This window comes from Aulonocara stuartgranti (genome assembly GCF_965226115.1).
Source record: "Aulonocara stuartgranti genome assembly, chromosome: 1".
Classification (NCBI taxonomy): Eukaryota; Metazoa; Chordata; class Actinopteri; order Cichliformes; family Cichlidae; genus Aulonocara; species Aulonocara stuartgranti.
Window position 1 is genome coordinate 15,802,428 of NC_138939.1, and position 20,506 is coordinate 15,822,933.

General features: G+C 38.2%; 1 protein-coding gene and 1 long non-coding RNA gene across 3 annotated transcripts in view; one reads left to right on the forward strand and one right to left on the reverse strand.

Moving 5' to 3' along the window:
• Positions 1 to 8,625, reverse strand: part of chs1 (chitin synthase 1) — a 26,460-nt gene extending 17,835 nt beyond the window's left edge. Inside the window, exons 1-6 of the mRNA XM_082534195.1 lie at positions 8,503 to 8,625; positions 8,262 to 8,339; positions 8,022 to 8,102; positions 1,853 to 1,988; positions 977 to 1,162; positions 319 to 520 (exon numbers count right to left, since the gene is read on the reverse strand). Of these exons, the coding sequence (XP_082390321.1) occupies positions 319 to 520; positions 977 to 1,162; positions 1,853 to 1,988; positions 8,022 to 8,068 (571 nt within the window). The 5' untranslated portion in view covers positions 8,069 to 8,102; positions 8,262 to 8,339; positions 8,503 to 8,625. The remainder of the gene's footprint in view (positions 1 to 318; positions 521 to 976; positions 1,163 to 1,852; positions 1,989 to 8,021; positions 8,103 to 8,261; positions 8,340 to 8,502) is intronic.
• A 4,438-nt stretch (positions 8,626 to 13,063) lies between these two features.
• On the forward strand, positions 13,064 to 19,584 carry LOC309707168. Of its 2 annotated transcripts, none has more exons than XR_014276925.1 (3): positions 13,064 to 13,953; positions 16,866 to 16,948; positions 17,802 to 19,584. It is a non-coding gene; the product is annotated as an uncharacterized lncRNA (long non-coding RNA). The 2 variants fall into 2 exon arrangements; XR_014276926.1 differs by having other exon boundaries at positions 16,869 to 16,948.
• The last annotated feature ends 922 nt before the right edge of the window (positions 19,585 to 20,506 follow it).

Consider the following 20,506-nt stretch of genomic DNA (forward strand, 5'->3'; position numbering starts at 1 on the left):
ACAATTGGGAGAAACGAGTGACGTACAGAACTAAGAAAATAACTGTCGACTCTACTGCTTTCTGCTTCATTCACTCCCTACCCCTAATTTGTGAGCAGGTAAGGTTTGCCAACATGACTGTTAAACCTCCTACTATACCTGCTGTGAGCTAATTATCATAAAATGTAATTAAGGATTATATTATATTTAATTTTTGTAGAGCGGCTCTCGGTTTTTTGTGTTTTCACCACACCGAATCTATGAATGTTCAGGGGACAAAGCTAAAAAGAAAGCCAGGGAAACAAGCTTGCACATAGAAGCTAATTTAAAAGGAGTTACCAATAGAGGTGAGTATGAGGGAGCAGATTGGGAACACAATTTTCCAGTTATCTCGCTGTAGTCTGAATATTATCTGCATAATTGCAGACACAATGCAGACTCCTCCACTGATGAAGAGATTAGTCAGGACGTCAAACTGAGGCATAACCACCAGCACGAGGACTGAAGTACCGAGAGAGACCAGGACCTCAATGAGGCAAATCTGGAAAAGACACAAAACCAGAAAGATGTCCTCACTTATGCAGTGTTTCTATTGGTTTTGGACATGGAAATAGAAGCCATTAAAAATACTTTATATTCACCATTAATTTGTATCATTACCATCAAATGTACATTTTACTTTTTTTTCTTTTCTGTCTTTTGACCTAAATAAACCTTTCTGTTATCGTCTGTATAATTCTTACAGAAATGGCAATAAATACACAAACAAGAACAACATAAATAAGAATAAGACAAAATTCTCTTTATAGCATTTTGTTGAAAATACTATTAGAAGATAAACTCATGATTAATTAACTGCGCCCAATGGGACCTACTTTGTGCCAAAGATTAACAAAAAAAACATTATTACTAAGTTTGTCTGTAACGATTTGTAATTTTACATTTTTCTGCTGTCTAGTTATAGGTACATAAACTAAAAATATGTAGAAAAACATACAAATGCCATGATCTTCATTTTGGGTGGTACAAAGCTCTTGAAGGAACATCGCCACAGCGATTTCAAAAAGACCAGGACGTTGGGGAAGACTAGGCAGAACATCATCATCAGCATGTAGAACTGTTTTTCCTTTGGGGTGCGCCGGGACATTGGACTGGACAATGTTGACAACACCAGCAGGGAGCCCTGAAAGGATATATGATCATTGTGTGTTAAGAAAATTCTATTTCCAGGAATAGGAACTAGATGGGGAATCCCAGTAAAGAGAGTGCTGGGTACAAAGGCATTCAGTACTGTAAACTCTGTCCTCTCATAAATAGCATGAATCTTCTTCGTGTTACTTTATGATCAGGCAGGCAGAGACAGATAAGCTTGTTGTCACATGATTTGTACTTTTCACACGATGCGTTCTTTGCTGAAATGCCTGAAAGAGTTTTTTAGACATACAAAACATAAATTGATTTGCAGAGTGCGCTCTGATGGATAAACTATGCAACATGAATTGGGAAATTTCTAATATAATATATCAGTCAGACTCTAATACAGTACACAGTGGTCTTATTTTCCATATATGGAACACAGTACAGACTCAGAGTTTAAGAAAGCAATACTACTGTTCAGTGGTGATCAAATGAATCAAAATAATCCAAAGCACTTTCAAGAAAAAAACCAAAAACACTAAAACAACAACAAAGCCATAGATGCAGATTTTTAAGTGTCTGTCTATGAAAGAAAATACTAGAATCTGAGGAGTTGGAGGCAATTTTGCTGTGTCCAAAGTCAGCATTTTTTAGCCAGAGCTTGGACTTCAGCCTCAGTGGTAACCAGATGAATAACTTCACAGAGAGAAAAAGATAAACTCACAAATGGTCCTACCTTTGCAACAACAGCAGTGGTCAAGACAGCTAACCCCACCAAAACAGCCACTAGATGTTGAGCCAGCTGGAAACATCTTCTCTTTTGTTCCTTCTCAGCTCCTGCGGGATTCAGCTGGAATGGATCCCATGTATCCCTGGAAAATAGATATTGGTTGACTATAAAAACAGAAAACTAGAACGACTGTTTAATAATGTACTAAAACAATGGTTACCTAATAATCTATTAAAGTCAGTTGAAGGATGACAGAATTAATAATAGAGTAGAAATATCTTTTAGTTTCATCTATGTGAAAGAGAAAACACTGAGCTGTCTCAGTTTACTGATATTGAACTACAGCGCAGTGCCCTTCCTGATTTTTTTTGTATTTTGTGTGTGCATATTTTCTTTATCCTCAAAAGTTTCAGATCGTCATAAAAAAAAAACATAGACAAAGACAACCCTAGTAAATAAAAAATGCTGTTTTTAAACGAGGATTTCGTTTATTTATCAATTATCATTAGGGTTGTGTGGTATGACAAAAATCTCATATCCCGATATAAGACATTTATCGTCCTGACAACGATATAAATCACAAAAATGTAATATATTCTGCAAATTCTGTGAATCTTGGGCAATTCGACTTGCGTGAACTTTTTCCACTTTTTCCGTCCTTTACCTGGATTCGAGTGTTTTAACCAATGCATGAAACTGTACATTTTTAGACATAAGTTGTAATGGCCACCATTTTCTTTCAAAGTTTGAGTCTAAGATTAATTTTTTAGCACCTGACGGCTCTTTTTTTTTCTTCTCATCCGTAAACTCTCTGCATAATCTTTCACGTGATTCAGTTTATTTTGAAAAGTCTCAACAGGATCTTGAGCTTTATTGTGAAAGGTTTATGTAGAAAACAAATAAGTGGACAGCGGAGCCACGCGATGGTTTTATTGTCGTTGTTGCTATCGACAACACGCTTGATAGTCAGTAGTGTGGTTATATTAAATATAAGAGAAAGCGAGAACTCATGGAAATTAATATAGCCACTACAGTGGCCATCAAAACGATGAAAAAATATTGCTGTAAACAGTTTATTTTACGACACCACGAAACAAACGATAGGTTAAAATAGATGTTTTTATATCGTCATCCGATATATATCGGTATATCAAACAGCCCTAGTTATCATTTCATTTATTAAGGGAAAAAGTTCTCCAAACCAACTTAGCCCTATCTGAGAAAAGTAATTGTCCACTAAACCTAACAACTGGTTACACAACAGTTGGCAGCAAGTGCTGCAATCAAGCATTTGCAACAACTGGCACTGAGTCTTTCTCGTTGCTAAACACTAATGGCCTTTTTAAATTCATGCCAAAAAATCTAAGTAGGATTTAGGTTCATACTTTGACTAGGGCACACCAAGACCTTCTTTGGGCTACTCAGTGATGGACTTGGTGGTGTGGTTTCTGATCTTTGCCCTGTTGCATAACCCAAGTGAACTTGAGCTTCATGGCATAAACTGAGGGCCAGACACTCTACGTCAGAAAGTTCTGGTAGAGAGCAGGATTCACCCATTAGGGCTGGATCAGGTGACCCTGAATCCTCCCTTAGTTTTGCTGCAATAAGTGTAGGCTGCTGGGGGATTCCCATGATAAGTTTTTCCTTTTCAGTCACCTTTCTCACTCAACATGTGTTAATAGACCTCTCTGCATTGAATCATACTTGTTATTAATCCCCGTCTCTCTTTCACAGCATGTCTTTTATCCTGTTTTCCTTCTGTCACCCTATCCGGTCGCAGCAGATGGCCGCCCCTCCCTGAGCCTGTTTGTTGTTTTAAATGTTGTACTGGATTCATGAGTTGTCCATGTGCTCTTGAAGTAATTTTGGTGGGCCTGCCACTATTGTTCCAAATTTTCTCCTTTTGTGAATAATAACTGTTATTGTGGTTCATGGGAATCCATGGCTTTGTAACCCTTGCCAGACCGATAGATGTCAGAGACTTTGTCACACAGGTTCTGTTTATGTGACTTCTTGATTCCACAGGTCTGTCAGTAATCAAGGCTGCCTGGCAGGGCTAATCAAACTGAACTCAGGTTTCCCAAAAATGTGGTTAATCACAGTTAATTACTTTAACTAATATTGTTGCTCAACTTTAAAATTATAAATAATTTAGCCCCTCGTTATCTTGTTGATCTTCTTAGTCTATATGTCCCTGGGCTCGCCCTCAGGTCTTCAGCCCAATTACTCCTGGCTCAGCCTAGCTCTAGGCTTAAATCTAGGGGTGACCGTGCTTTTGCCCTGGTTGCACCGAATCTGTGGCACAACCTTCCTATCGCTTTCTGTGCGTCAGACTCCGTTTTATCTTTTAAATCCCGTTTAAAAACTCATTTATTCAACATAGCTTTTCCATCTAGTTAGTGTCCCTATTTTATATTTGGTTCAATTTCTTATTTATGTACTTTATCTATTAGCTATATCTGTTCTTAGTACTTTGTTCTTATATTCCCTTCTATTGCCGTATAATTAGTGCCCTTAACCTGATGACATATGTGGTACTTTGTTAATAGTCTTTTATTTAATGTCTTAATTTTCCTGTTTTTATTGTAAAGCACTTTGGTGTACCGCTGGTCTTTTAAATGTGCCATACAAATAAAGTTGTATTGTATTGTATTTAATTATCTTCCTGATTCCTGAAAAACAGGAAGGGGGGCGAGGTTTTCACAGCACTGTTTCTTATCATGATACTTTAACATTTGTATGGTCATGACTACATTTATTAAATGAATATGTGATAAACCATGGGTGCATAGTCAATGGATGAGCCTGTAACAAGGAATTAAGTGAAGAGTTTTACATTTTATACCTCAAACTATTGCTGATTGTGATCATGGTCTGTTGGGTGTTGGTTACAGCACAAAATGAAGAATCCTCTGTTATCTACAAATCTGCCAAAGCCCTCAGTTCATCGCAAAGGTCAGAGTACAGTTTTTATTGAACAGTATTCTTTCAACAGTGCGCTGCATCTCTCTCTCTTTTTACCCATTTTTGGGGGGTCTGTGTTTATTTTTGTCAGTGATTGTCACTTGTCAGTGTGAAATATAGCAAAAGCTTTTAGCATGAAAGGCACAGTGTATGGTTTTGGTGCTTCCAGATTAGAATGTGACTGGCACGCAAACAGGCATCTAAGCTAAGAGATTCTCAAGCAGCCCTTTGGCCATAATTACACTCGATATCTGTGTTTCCTGGCACATTAAACGTCACCATCTCTGCCACCCCGATGATTAATACAGAGTGCAGAATAATTATCAGGGTGTGGGTTTTTTACCTTGAGATTATGCTACACTGTGATCTCTGGCTTTGCCATAGCAACTGAAATACTGTTAAGTCAAGGTGTAGTACAAAATGGATTGATGCTGGCAGAAGGTTGTTATATAAGGACTAATGATATTACACTATAGCTGTTATTATTATTATTATTATTATTATTATTATTATGTGACGCTTGATAACTATTGGATTTTTAGGATAAATGACAGTGGCAGTTTTTAGGAAGTAAAAAAATCTGATATCGATATACTGGATAATCTAACTTTTTAAAAGCAGTGAGAAAACAAAAGTCTGCTGTCTTTAGCTTTTCCCCCAATGGCAAGTGACGAGCAGACAAGCGACTTATTTTTTTGTGTATTTATGAAACTAGTGAGTCTTCATTAGACACGATATTGATGGAAGAAATTTAACTTTTCAGATGTTTCTACCCAAAGCTCACTAGGATACGCCACCGCGGCCCCCTATGGTGAAAACTATTCGAAAAAGATTTCCTGCTTTCTGGAGAGGTATTTAAAAAAATAGCTCTCAGCTCCTTTGCTCTGTGACGTCAGTAAATCATTTCCTTATGAGTTTATGGAGGAACTTGATTCAAGTTCTTTTTGTAAATTATCCCTAACCCTATAAAAAAAGGAGCATTATCCAAAGCTTTGTCGATCACAGGTTATTAGTCAAAAACAAAAACACCCCCAAAAACACCAAGATGGTAACAGTGGAAAGACGCAGCTCGAAGCCTTGGTAATCCAGTCAGTGAGGTAGATTTATATGAAGAGCAATTTGTGCTGAAAAGACCAGCAAAATCAGGAAAGGACTTCAGTTCCCCAGACTCAAAAAGTTTTTACAAGAATGACTCACTATGACAACAAACTTCAGATTACAATATTTACTTATCACACTGTATGATTATCTGCAGACTGTAATCACCCAGATTCAACTTGGCTCCATCACATCATAATGTCATAAGGCGTACCCCTGTTTAAGAGTGCACTCGATTACATGGCCCATTAAAGCTCAAAAATCTTTTATTTCAGTAAGGTTTTTTTCCCCATTAAGAATTAAAACTGTCACACAGTTTGGCTGCCATATGTTAGGAGTTTGGAAACTGGTGCACTGGCTCACTTTGCTGTGACCTTCTAGTCAAGTTATATTACTCTCTAAAGTTGCGTAACATTTAATAAATTGGGAAACAATTAACTGCAATGATTTATATAAAAGTAGTTAATATTTAAAAACTTTATAGACACCACTCCTAGCTTTAGTTTAGTTTAGTGGAAGTTTAGAGGCTTTCAAATCAAAAGTTGCTGATAAAATATTGTTTTATTTTTCTTTATAACTTCATAATCACAACAAGGGTGGTGTAAAAAAGCTAAACTCAGAGACAGTGTCATAATTTTTGTGTCAGATATACCTACATGGAGAATTTAATTACAACTTCAGCGTGTATTTAACATTTGAAATGGAGGCCCTAACAGCAGGCAGTAACAGTGGAGATGATATTAGCTACAGCAATAAAGCGAAGCACAGCAGTGCACAGAACAAATTAACTGTTTTCTTGGCTGTGAATTATATCAAATGGAAACCTGGTAACACAATACTTTATGGTGAAAAATAATATATATATATGTAATATCCATTACCAACACATATCTCACCAACAATTAACCTCCTAACAATGATGAAGAGGTTAATAAAACTGGATAGCGTATCCAGGGACAGGAAATTGAATAGCTGCCTGGTTCAAAGTGGCATGTGGTGTTGAATGTATTTCTGTCTCATTCTCAGCGCAGCAAATAGGAAACAACTTTAAAGCCGCCGTGATGACATGAAACACGTTCCTGCTGCAGCTTGGTCAGTTAAAGAATAACATGTGCTGACCCTGATTTAGGAAACAAATTCACTAACTGTCTGACTTCAGTAAGTTCCTGTGGTAGAAATAAATCAGAGGCAATGTTTTTACAGTGAACATAGACTAAAACCAAAAAGCTTACGTTACACACGATTCCGAAATTTCGATAATAAGGGAAGGAGAAAATGCAAAGATACAGCGCTAAAGAAATTTATTAGACCACAGATGCCACAGATATCCTAAATTAACAGTACTGCTAATTACTAAACACATTTTAATGTTTCTGTAAAGGTTAATTCACCACTATCTTCAAGCTCTGCAATCAAAATGATATTTTTAAAGCACATTATTATTTTTTTGATTAAAAGGCCAAATTACAGTCATTTCCTTCCATTCCTGAATAGAAAATTAGTTTTAGTGGTTAAATGTTATACTGAATTAATTTCCGACTTCTCAGAGAAGTCCAGCGAGCTATTTGGTAATTCAACATGAATTTCGTTTTTATGGCTTAATAAATAACAATACAATCTTTCATTTTAAACACGTTTTTGAGATGTTTCTAAAATATTTGTGTTCTTGTTTTTATGTCACCCTATCAATACAGATGTTACTTTTGATTTAATCAGGTGAAATTGTTTCTTTTTTTTATTCATATTTTCCTTCTTTTTTTCCTCCCACCGCAAGTTATCATGCTTCCACAGCACACAGCCAGTTTTATTAAACACCGCATGGGTCACAAAGCATAAAAGACCCAGAGGAGAAGATGGATTTCTACTGCCTAGAAAGAAAGTGTCTGCAAGACCGCTTTCCTCCTCCATTGTATGTATTTGATCAAGCAGGTTAATTAAGATCAAAGCATGGTTGGTGGACTCGTGGCCTGTCACTCATATAAATGTGATTTCCATATTTAAATTCCTCTCATGTCACATATTATGCTCAGTTTCACATCTGTGCCATTAGTTAAAGCAGAAATGAAACCACATAACCTTTATGATTCAACACACACTCTTGAAGATTTTTTACCTGTGCCTTCCTTCTCGTTTCTTTCCTCTTTCTCTCAGATCCTCCATTCTTCTTGTTTACTCCACTGCATCAACCAGGAACCTAAAATAGATCGTTTAAAGATAGTTTAAAAAACTGGCTTTATAGCACGCATTTTAAATTAAACCATGTTCAGGACATAGACAAAAAAAAAATCTTTAAACAATATTGCCATTGACTTAATCGACACATATTTAAATGTAAAACATAGAGATTCTTTACCTTGATAACTGCCCTATGATTAAATCTTTTCTTAAGTGTCCAACTATCCACCCTGCTGAAGCTCTTGAAAAAGTCTGCCTTCAGTGTCAACCCAAAATAAAAAATAAAATACAAAATCAAACACCAGCTACTGTTTTAAAATGAAGTAAAACATCAATAAAATGATGTGAAATGCCAAATCAAGACTCCACACAGGTGTAAAATTCAATTTAGAAATGCCTATGCTAATAATTGGCCTGACCCAGCTGCCTCGCTCCGTTGGTCTGTCAGGGAGTTTGTCCTTTGTACATCTGATTTATTTTGTGCCTTATCACAGTTTATGAAAGTGACACCCATATAGACAGTAAGGCACAACCCCCGCATGTATGTGCTCTGATGATCATAGTTTATGAAAGCTATGGAAACCAGGAAGTTTGTGTGGATTTCGCAGGAGACGATATTTAACCACGACCAAAGGTTGCTGTAATCACTCATCATGAGTAAGCTAAACAAACTAGGAATTTGTTCCTGCTTGTTCGAGTGATGGAAAGGGCTCAAAGCTTGTCACTGATCAGAAATTTCTGGTTATCTATCCACTTCTTTATGAGGGGCGGTAAAGTGGTACAAGGTTCAAGTGGTACGCACAAATGTGGACTCTAGCCTGTTTATACTTCTCGTACAGCTGCTTTTGGATCACTGTTTGTGTACACACCTGTTAGATTTGTATTGTTGATTGTCATTTATGCTTAGAAATATTTACTTATATATGCTTAGAGTTTTGTAATTAGTTGTAGATTGGTAGAGGTTTTGATCCTTGATAGTCTGCAAACTTTGTGTGTATTAGACAGCACTTTGGGAGCATGAGAGGTCATACCGTGTCTTATTGTTTTATGGTAGGATTAACGTAGTTGCGTCTGTTCTAGTCTAAGTGCTCTTTGTTTAGATGAACTGCAGGACTTCCTCACCGTGTTATCTAGGATGAACCATCTAGGGGGAGGGGGAGGCTACCCTCTTCCTGACCAAGGATGTTTGACCCTTTGATCAGCAGTCCACACACACACACACACACACACACACACACACACACACACACACACACACACACAGGCAAGGTACTCTTTGTGTGTATGTAGACGTCATATGTTAATGAACTTATGCATATTCATGTAACCTCAATAAAAGAACAGTGGTACGGGAGAACGGACGAGAGCAACTGGGGTCAAGCGAAGGAACGGTGCCTGTCCGGTTCTCTCCCGTGCACGAGAAACATGAAGAAGCTTGCCTACTTGTGTCTTGCTTTGCAGTGTAATTATATTGCCTTTAACGTTCCAGCGGATGGGTTCAAGCTACAAACCTATCAACACCCTTTGTGCATTAAGTAACTGTTACACTGATAATGACTAAAGTTAACCCTGGGCGATAACAATGCTTCACAGAGGGGCACTACTAATATGTTAGAGGGTCTCATCTACATGAGATGAACAAGTAATTCCTCTCAGTACAGCTAAATGTCATCACTGGGATATGACTCCAAGATGTCGGCTATGGTATTTTTGGAATGAGTTTTGTGTACTTATTAGAGGTAAACCTGAATATTTGGTCTGCTGTCAATCCTTTTACTGAAAGCAGAGATCATGTAAATAATTTATGTTGGTTCATCCCATCGTTGCCAATCTACTATTTTTTAAATGACCTGACAGAAAATCTGCCAGTAAAAAAAAAAGTAAAGTCATATGTTGCTACCACCAAGGCTGTATATGAAAGATGTCTACAACTATGTTGAAACCTATTATTTTGATGATTTGAAATGTAATCACTTTGCTTTGTGTGTGAAATTTTCATAATTAGAACCTTCTAATGGGTCCTATGTAACTGCATGAAAATAAAAAGAAAATATCAGAATTTCACTCAACAAATACAGACTTTTTGGACTGGTTGTCTGTCAAAGCAGGCCGTATCATCAGTCAGGGCATGCTTTTTTGTCTCACAATAAAAATGCCTCAAAAAGGCACCAATAGCAGAAATAGGTGTAGGTGTCCAGTTAAGTGACTACGTTTATTGAGGTGAGTGATGGCTAAAACTTCAAAATCCAAAGAGCTGAGTTATCTAAAAAAAGTCACTACCCTATGGGAATTATGAAATAGGAATCAGCTATATAAATTTACTTATCAATTTACTTATCAGTATCCTGCGTTTAAAATGAGAGCATCTGCGAACTGAGCTGGATGTGGATCAAGCTACAAGTGGCTGTTTGAGGAACTGCAGCTGTTGGTGCCTCTGTGTTTCTGTTTATTACTATTTTTTATTATTTTAAGGTTAAATCCCCGTTGACTGTTACTGCAGCGAGAACTATTCTTCCTGAGGTGCACAGTGAAAACAGTACAGAACATTCCAACTCAAACTACGGACAAAGTGAATAAAAGAACACGATGAAACTCAAAAAGCGGTTTCAACTTCAACAGCAAATAGTCAGATATACCACAAAGCAAGGAAAAAATATTACAGATATGTGCTTCAAGAATTAGGTGCTGCTCTCACCACCGAAGGCACAGGAGAGCAGAAGGAAGGAATAGCAAGAGGCTAGTGTGGAAATGCTACAGTTGCTACTGTAGAAAGTGGCGCCATAAACAAAACAGTGGATAATGTCATGATTGTGGTTGTATCTAGCTTTTAAATACACCTAACTCACATGTTGCCAGTATTTTTGTGAGAGCTGCTCTAATACTTCATAATTAATAAACTACTTTACTTGTAATTGACTCAGTGAATGCCAAAAATACTGATAATGCTTATGTTGTTTTCACCTAAAGCTCAGTAGGCATCACACTTTCGAATGTTGAATTACACTGTTATTATTTTCTAATTTGGTCTAAATCCAGATTTATGGTTTGGGGTTCAACATTAGTGGAAACGTTTTTAATCTCTGGGCTGAACATGGTTTAAAGTCCACCATTTTTAGCAACACGTAACAACACGGAGCTTCTTTCTTCTTGCTGGGCTCATGTGAAACCCTGTTTGACTGTTACCACTGGGTGTCAGTACAGGGCTTTGAGTTTATCCTGTGCTTATGCTTGAATGATTTTCAGTTTCATGTGTGTATGCAAAGAAATGGATTCTATCCATGAATGTTTGTGTGGGTCAATAGTTTCTCCATGCCACTTTCATCTTCGTGTGCTTTTTTTTCCTGTATGTGTGCAGCTATGGAGCCATGTACTTGAATGTTAATGTGTCCGTCTATTTGTGTGTGTCCATGTGCATTTTGTCCATATGTACGTGCAGTGTGAGCTCAAAAGAATGTGTCTGTCAGTTTGTGGACTCTCATTAAGATGCTTTGCCAGTGCATAATAAGCCGGCCATATGGTCAACATGGCAGTGGCATCTCCCCCCACCTTCAGGTGGTGGAGTTTGAGAGAAAAGCAGTCCCACAATAATAACAACACACAGCAACCACAGTGCAAGGCAGGGGAGAGAGAGAGAGCAGATTTAATGGGTTTAATTTGGTGAAGCAATGAAAAACCTTTATAAAACATCTCTAATTGTTCATAAAAGGAGCAGGCGTGGCTAAAAGACCACAGGAAGTTATATCAGGCATGAGTTTAGCCTTTCTCAGTAGCTGTGATCTCAGCTCAACAGTCCTGCTCCATGATCTGTAAAATGTGCTCGACATCACAGAGGTGATGTCACAGAGGGTATTGTTAGTGCTATTCACAGCTGATGCCTCTCAGATCTACAGAAAGGTCAGTGGCAAGGTATCCATGCCTGACTCCAATGTGGACTCGCTGAACTCTTTTGTGCCAAACTATAATTAGTAGCCATATGGGCTGTGTGTTGAGAATAAATACCTGCTGTAGACACACATGGACATGCTATGTTAACTCTGAGTGTTTATCAGTGGCTCAGGGGTTATAGAAGTGCAAGAGTTGAGCATGCTAATTAATCAAAATTTAGAATTTAACCCCTTTAGCATCGTCTTCCAGAAGATAGTTACTTAATTGCTCATAAATTAGACACTTTAGGTTAAAGGTGTCTGATGCCACTGTCCATTCTGCAGCTGTAGCTTCTAGCTTTCAGCTTATTGATTCTGATGTTTATATTTAGATTCCCATATAAGAATGTGAACAACCACTCCCAGCCAGCTTGCTCATTGTGCAGTATCTGTCCAGAATGAAATGGTGCTGCAGTAAATGAGGGTGTTGTGATAAAAGTCACAGCTCCTGCAAGCCCAGGGGACTTAGATAGCTTTCTCAGCACTCCCAGCAGTCAGTAGACCAAACCAGGGCTAAAACGCTTTTAAAGACTTGAAGTATATTTGAAAGTTAGACAGAAAGCGGACTCCTGTGGGATGTCCATGTTGCTCTGTTTCTGTTTGATGTAGCCAGTAAATATTATCAGGCAGTAATTTGATGCATTTTCCATGAATAAAAAAGTTCATAAAAGGAATCCCCAGCCCTCGTTGTATTTTCTTCCCTCTAGTAGTCAAAAATTATTGCTTTGAAACTACCATTTAATGTGTACTTGAGAAAAACATTTAGCTTCCAACTGTTTCAGCAGATATGTTCAAAAGCCAAAGAAGATTGTACTGCCACTGAGCTGGATGAATGGGAAAGCAAGTATTGCTGATCAGCACACTAGAATAAATACAAGCAGAAAGAAAGTTATGAACAGCAAGGGCTTTTTGCTGGCTTGAGGGCAGCGATTTGGTCTGATTGTGCTAAAGAAAAAAAAAACCCAACAGCATTTAGGTCAGGATCAGTTAAGGTAAAGCACCCTCCAATCCATTCAACACACACAGCAAATATTTTTCTCTCCTGTGACTAGGGCTGGGCCATATTATACCGTTCACGGTAATACCGGTATAATGTTAGGCAACGATAGGAAAATGAAATATCGCGATAGAATGGGAGTAAAACGCGCATGCGCAGTGCCTTTGTTTTCATACGCACATGGCCGATTGTTGAGGAACCAGAATTGGTTTGTAAAAATGGTGCAACTTCCATGATGTGGAACTGGTTTGGTGTTTGTCCGTCAGATACACAACAAAGCACATTTTTTTGCAGAACATGCAAGCGGCCGTTGTTATTGTCGTATTTGTCGGACTAAGATGCTCTTAAATCTGGGAGTAATCTGGGTCCTAAACTCAGTACACTTCAGGTCAAACAACACTGCAGCATCACTGAGCGTTAAAAACTGTCTAAATTCTTTCATCTTTAATAAAACGATCAGCATTGCTGCTTTACCAGGTGTAACTATGAAGTTTAACTTCCAGGCATCCATGAAAACAAAAGTTATTACATTTAACGGAGTTAGAAGTTAGCAGGAAGCTAGCGGAAGTTAGCTCGCTAGTTTCGCTAGTTACCTAAGCATGATATTGCATGTTCTGACTGAGAGATTTCTGAAAAAATTCAAACGTACAGCTCTGCTATCACTTCCAACATAAATGAAGACAGGAAACTAAACAGCAGTGACGTTTGTAGGGTTACTGAAGTTGGGCTAGCTGGTATATAATGATGTGCTACGTGATCGCTAGCGACACAGCTATGTTAGCATAACATAACAGTGAAGCTGGAGGACGAACACTAACACTTTTCCACTTATAAAAGTTAACGTGAAGGTTCCTCATGGTTAGAGACAAATGCAATCGCATGTCCGGATGCTGTAAACGGACCAAACTTCAGTCAGGAGAACAACTGAGATAATCCATCCACAATACGAGGTTAGTCATTAATATACTGCAACAACATGGGAATAGAGCAGCTGCCAGAGAATTCAACATTAATGAAACAATGGTACAGAAGTGGAGGAAGCAAGAAGAATGAGTTTAATAAAGTTTGATTTATCTGACTGCTTTGTTTCGCTTAATGTGCCTTATAATCCCGTGCACCTTATGGTCTGAAAAATGCGTACTGCACACTGCAGTTTAATGTTGCAAAGCACCTCTTTTTAACTTCAGTGGATATTATACATGGTTATGCTCAGGATATGTCAGCCCATTTCTACTGGAAATGCCTTTGGGTTAAACTTTCAGCAAGGAATTTGCATTTGCACTGATACATTTTTATAAAGCTTTAGTGTACATAAAAACCAGCTTCTTGTTTACGTGAAAATAAATGGAAGGTTGTCTTTTTGCGCTAGTAATGTTGTGGAGTTGTATTTTGTCTCGCATCAATTATATCGTCAGTTATATCGTTATCGCAAATTTTCAAATATATATCGTGATAAATATTTTTGGCCATATCGCCCTGCTCTACCTGTGACCAACTTTAAAGGAAGTCCCATAAAACTAAAATGACAAAACAGTGTTTACTACAAGCCACGATATAAACTGTGCAAGATATCAATTTGCAGCTCTATCTCGTATAAGGATTTAATTCATATTCAGCAAAAATGCAGGTTTTCTTAGTAAAGCATGAACAAATGGACTCAAGGACTCAAGGAGTCCATTTGTTCATTGACAAATACATTTTTAATGAATTTACCTTTGCCGCTGCTCCTTTCCAGGCAACAGCTTGATGAAACAGAACTTATCACCCTCCTAACAAACAAATACATGAGCCAGGGCTACTACAACCAATAAAACTGTTGGGGGTATATTTTAATTTGAACCATTATACTTTAAAGCCCTGTAGTTTTAAAAATAAATGGTCATAAACACAGGCAGCTCAGTGAGGCAGCGGTTAAGAGCATCAGAATAAGAAGAGGTTTGATTGTTGAGTTTGCATTTTTCCCGTGTGTGTTCTCTCTGAATAGTCTGACTTCCTCCCACAGTCCAGAGACATCTACGTTAGGTAGTGATTCTAAATTGGGCGTAGGTGTGAATATGAGCATGAATGGCTGTCTGGCTCTCTGTGTTAGTGACCTGTACCTGTTGTGACTCTTGTCTCTCATGACAGCTGAGATAGTCTTTAGCGCCCCCTGCCTGTTACCCCGAATGGAGACGCGATTTGGAACAAGTTTTTCCTCCTTCAAATATGGAGCTAAGAAGGATGTATCTCTGGGAGAAAGTCATACTCCTTCCAGATTAGAACATTTCCTTTGAAATGTAATTGAGAAAACAATTTAACGGAAATTAAAAGCTATTTTTAAGAGACACCGTTAGGAACGAGATTTGATAAGAATTTAGCTATTTTGATTCCATTGTTGATGTCACTTTTCGATTTGATTTAAATAAAGCTGAGTAACATATGTGGTTTACTCTACTGGTATTGCAGTATGACATATTTGTTTTAATATTCTTTGGAACTGCTCAAATCAAATCAAATCACTTTTATTGTCACATCACATGTGCAGGCACACTGGCACAGCACATGCGAGTGAAATTCTTGTGTGCGAGCCCCACAAGCAACAGAGATGTGCAAACACAACAACACAAACGAGCAAAATACAAGAATGGCCAACCTGAAACTAATAAATATATGTACAATATATAATAGTGTATGCATTTCTGGATGTGTATACTAAATATTTTCCTACGTGTGTGTGTGTGTGTGTGTGTGTGTGTATACACATTTTTACAAATTAAATAGTAAAAAAATAATAATAATAATAATAATAGTAAAATATATAAAATATACAGAGTTGAATATGTGCAAAACAAGTGGCATTTATATACAGTGTGGAGTGCATAATGTTGAAGTTCCAGTAGTGAAGCTGAGGTGTCTATGACGTGTTCAGCAGTCTGATGGCCTGATGGAAAAAGCTGTCTCTCAGTCTGCTGGTACGGGACCGGATGCTGCAGAACCTCCTTCCTGATGGAAGCAGTCTGAACAGTTTATGGCTGGGGTGACTGGAGTCCTTGATGATCCTCCCCGCTTTCCTCAGGCACCGCTTCCTGTAGATGTCTTGGAGGGAGGGAAGCTCACCTCCAATTATCCGTTCAGAGCACCGCACTACTCGCTGGAGAGCTTTGCAGTTGTAGGCGGTGCTGTTGCCATACCAGGTGGTGATGCATCCAGTGAGGATGCTCTCAATGGCACAGTGATAGAAGGTCCTGAGGATGCGGGGGCTCATGCCGAATCTTTTCAGTCTCCTGAGAAAGAAGAGGCGCTGCTGCGCCTTCTTCACTGTTTTGTTTGTGTGTACTGACCACGTAAGATCCTCAGCCAGGTGTACGCCAAGGAACCGGAAGCTGCTCACTCTCTCCACAGCAGCGCCGTTGATGGTGATGGGGGTGTGTACTTCTCTGCACCTCCGGAAGTCCACTATCAACTCCTTTGTCTTTGCGACGTTGAGGGTGAGATGGTTGTCTTGACACCAGTGGGTCAGGGCGCTGACCTCCTCCCTGTAAGCCGTCTCATCACCGTTGGTGATAAGACCCACCACTGTAGTGTCGTCCGCAAACTTCACAATGATGTTGCTTATACTAGATTAAGGAAAAACAATGATAAAAATCAACTAACAGAAATAAAATAGTGTGCAAAGGTATTAAGCCACCCTCCATTTCTTTATTTTGCCAAGAAAACAGAAAATTTTGTTTGTACAACTCAGTTCAGTTCAAATTGGCGACCTTTATTCTTCAACACAGCCTGAAATCTCTTAGGAAAGCTTTTTTGCAATCTCTAACTTGTCTTCAAGAACAAGTGCTTCCAACCAAAGCTGTTTTTTGTAAACTGGTTGCCTTTCGTTCAGCAGTCTGTCAGGATGATCCCACACTGCTTCAATATTGTTGAGGTCCAGGGTCTGGAGAGGCCATTGCATGTTCTTCTATCCAGGTATGCTTTTACTGCTTTGGCAGTGAGTTTGAGATCATATTCATGCTGAAAAATGAAGCTGCTGCCAATCAGTTGCTTTCCGGATGGTGGTTCAAAATCTGTCAGTACTTGTCTGTGTTCTTAATTCCATCAGTTTTGAGAGGATCACCATTTATACTGTACTTATTGATGATGATTTAACCAGAAATATATTTGAAATATCTATCTATCTATCTATCTATCTATCTATCTATCTATCTATCTATCTATCTATCTATCTATCTATCTATCTATCTATCTATCTATCTATCTATCTATCTATCTATCTATAGGGGTACCACTTTTTTGTCCTTGTTGGTCGAAAAAAAATTATGCCTGTCAAACTGTATTATCTTTGGTATTTCTCATAGATTCAACTGAAGAAACGGGAATATTTTTTTTAGTAAAGACAAATCTGGTTCATCCTTTGAGTTAGGAGTCATTTTTATTTTTCAGTGATTCATATGCTAGTGTTAGGTGTCTCAATAATAGATTAAAAACCCTCTAAGAATGGATAGATATAAGAACTGGACTCAAAATTTGTGATAAAGCAGCCATCATCCAAAGAAAAACCTAACTCTCCAAGCTTTCTTTTAAAGCTTGGAGAGTTATGAGAGTTATGGTTGATGACTGCAAACTACAGTGACTGAATCAGGCTATAAATGCGCCTCTACACAGTCACTGCCAATACTAGTATCCAGAGAAAATCCTAGGGTTGAATTTATTCTACTGATGGTGCAGTTTTTCTGTCCAAAAGATCTCATTCTGCTCTTTAATCAAACTCCACAACCGGAGCCACAATTCTCATCTCAGATTTTGTTTTTCTCCCCTGCAGCCTTGATAAACTATGTGTAACAGCATGTGAACCAGTTCACCACCTGCTGCTGCAAGTTTTGGTTGGAGAAGCCCACCAGCTTGCTTTGGAAGTCCCGGATCTCGCTATGACTACCGCTGCCAGCTACATGGCAAGATGGTGTGGTTGGGAACTGTTTGCACGACACTGGAGAGAAGCGGCCCAATGGTGACCTGGCAAGCCTAAAGGTATGTTAACCCAAGCAGTTACTGAAATTTCTAAATAAAATTCCCAACATTAAAACGCTTTCTATTAAAATAAACTGAATTCTTACCCTTTAAAACAGATTTTATGCCAAATTGTTAGTTCGGCCATATCTATGTGTTGGAGTTTGGAAAACTATCTGTATTTGTGTGTGTGTTGGTAAATGTCCAGAGAGAATGCTGAATATATAAGTGAGGCCATAAGGTAGATGTTTATCATAAGGCTCATATATACTGACTCTATTACTGTTCTACCAGTCAAACTGAATATTACTGCGGCTTCCATTCTGCTGTTTATTTGAGATGCATGGAAACTGACTCTGCTGGCTATTATATCATTCTTGTACATTCATTACAAGACGAATACCATAATTGTATGAATTAATATGGTGGAAATATTGACAGTGAGATTGACTTCTCTCTGCTCACTTATTGAGAATTATTAATTGGATTTGTGAGGCTGACAATGCCATTGTCCTAATCTTTTAGTATTAAATTATACCGTCAGCAAAGTCCAGTGGTACAGTGGATCATCTGGCAATGGTGGTTCGATTCCTCACTGCTGATTCCATGCCAAAGTGGCCTTGAGCAGGACTCTGCACCCTTATGTGCTCTGGATGAGCAGGTCAATGACATTACCTTCTTGTTAGAGTGAGATGTACTCTTAAGTTGGTGACCTACATCTACACTGCTTCACATTTAATGTGCTCATCATTATAGACTCCAGACTCGCCCGGGACATTACATTACTCAGACTTGCAAGTAAATTATCAATGAGTGCAAAGATCTCCAGGTCACCTTCAGCAATAGATAGTGTAAAGTTGATGTTTTTAGACCAAGCCAAAAGAATATATAATGGTTAATTAAGCATGCTTTCTTGAGCTAGTTGGGGCACCTCTTCTGTACGATGTGTGTAGCTCATAACAATTTTTTAAGTTAGCTTTTCTTGTGCAATGATGTTTATTTTCAGGTTCAGTATACCTATATATATCTTTGTCAGTAAAGACTGGTGTTCATTTGAAGTGGCTTTTAAAGATATATGGATAACAGTGTAGGTTTACAACAGCTACTAGATCTCTACCACAAAATGTTATCAGTACTAATAATACTGCTTTTTAAAATAACAAGTTTGCAGACTTAGTGAAACAAGTTTAATTAAGAAGGAATCTCATTCATTTCAGTTAAAATTCATATTTGAGTCTGTTCGTTCTGTATTTATTGGACTTTTTTGCCACCAAAGTGCTAAAATTATTGGCACTGTTTGCAGTCTTAGTGCTGGTAAATTAAAAAAAAGTAGGTCAGAAGAGTTTAGATTTTTCCTCTCTGAACAAACCAAACAGAATATCAGATTTTTTTGGACAGAAATACTGGAATAAAGCTTAGGTTTGATTCATTTCACTTCTGTTTAGGACATTTAGTTTAAAAGGGAAAGTGAATTTTTTTCCCCACATTGAACAAAAGACCTTCTGGGATATAAAAAAGCAAGATAAATTTCTTTTTTGGATAAGATAATCGAAATAAGCGAAAACTCTGCTTGTCCTTAAAGAACAATTTGCAGGAGACTGCAATGCTGTATAACACCGAGAATTACTTTGTACTTCTTTTTTTCCTACCTCATGGCTTCTTATTGTAGATCACATTGTTGAGTGTGTGTTATTAGGTTTTGTCTGTCTTTCTAGAAGAAGAGATTCTGAAGTAATTGAAGGCCGGCAGAAAAATCCTTCTCCTCTCTTTCACAAACTTTACTTTAAACTGGCTCGTTGTTACATATACAAAATGATACGAATGTTTAATTGTCTATGGTGCTTACAAAGGCAGCACTGCAGTTACTACGTCATCAAGGGTCAAGCAATTTGGATAAATAATTTTGTATCATTTTATATGATGTAGCTCTAGAGGTAACTTATATTGACTGTCTGAAAGCATAGCAATTAAGTTTGTGTTTAAAGACATCAACCGCAGGGATGGAAATCGCACAATAACTCACAATGATGGTACAGCGATTACTGTTCCAGCTTACACCTTGTAGTGCAACCTGGACGCATTCTAAATGGTGCGCCTGCTAGTCATTGGGTGTTTCATGTCTTAACATCACCTGGGCAAAACAGCTGGGGGTGATCAGGCCCTGACTTGTCTCCAGGTACACATCACAACATATCACTCCTCTTGAGCCAAAGCTTTTCTGTAGTTTGATGGCTTTACTCCTTTGCAGATTGCCAAGAACTTTAGGTATGGGTGTAGACACTGACCTGCAAAGCCTCTACATCCCACCTCCACAGGCTCACATCCACTCCTGCCTCTCCCGATTAGCTACCAGTGCCACATATTTTTGCGCTTTTTTCCTTCCTGCACCTCCTCCAATTGTTTCTTTTTTTCAAGGGATGGTCAGCTCCAGCAGTATGACTTGCTGGCCTGAGTGTGACATACAATACAATTTTATTTATAGCACGTTCAAAAACCAGAGGTATGCCAAAGTGCTTCACA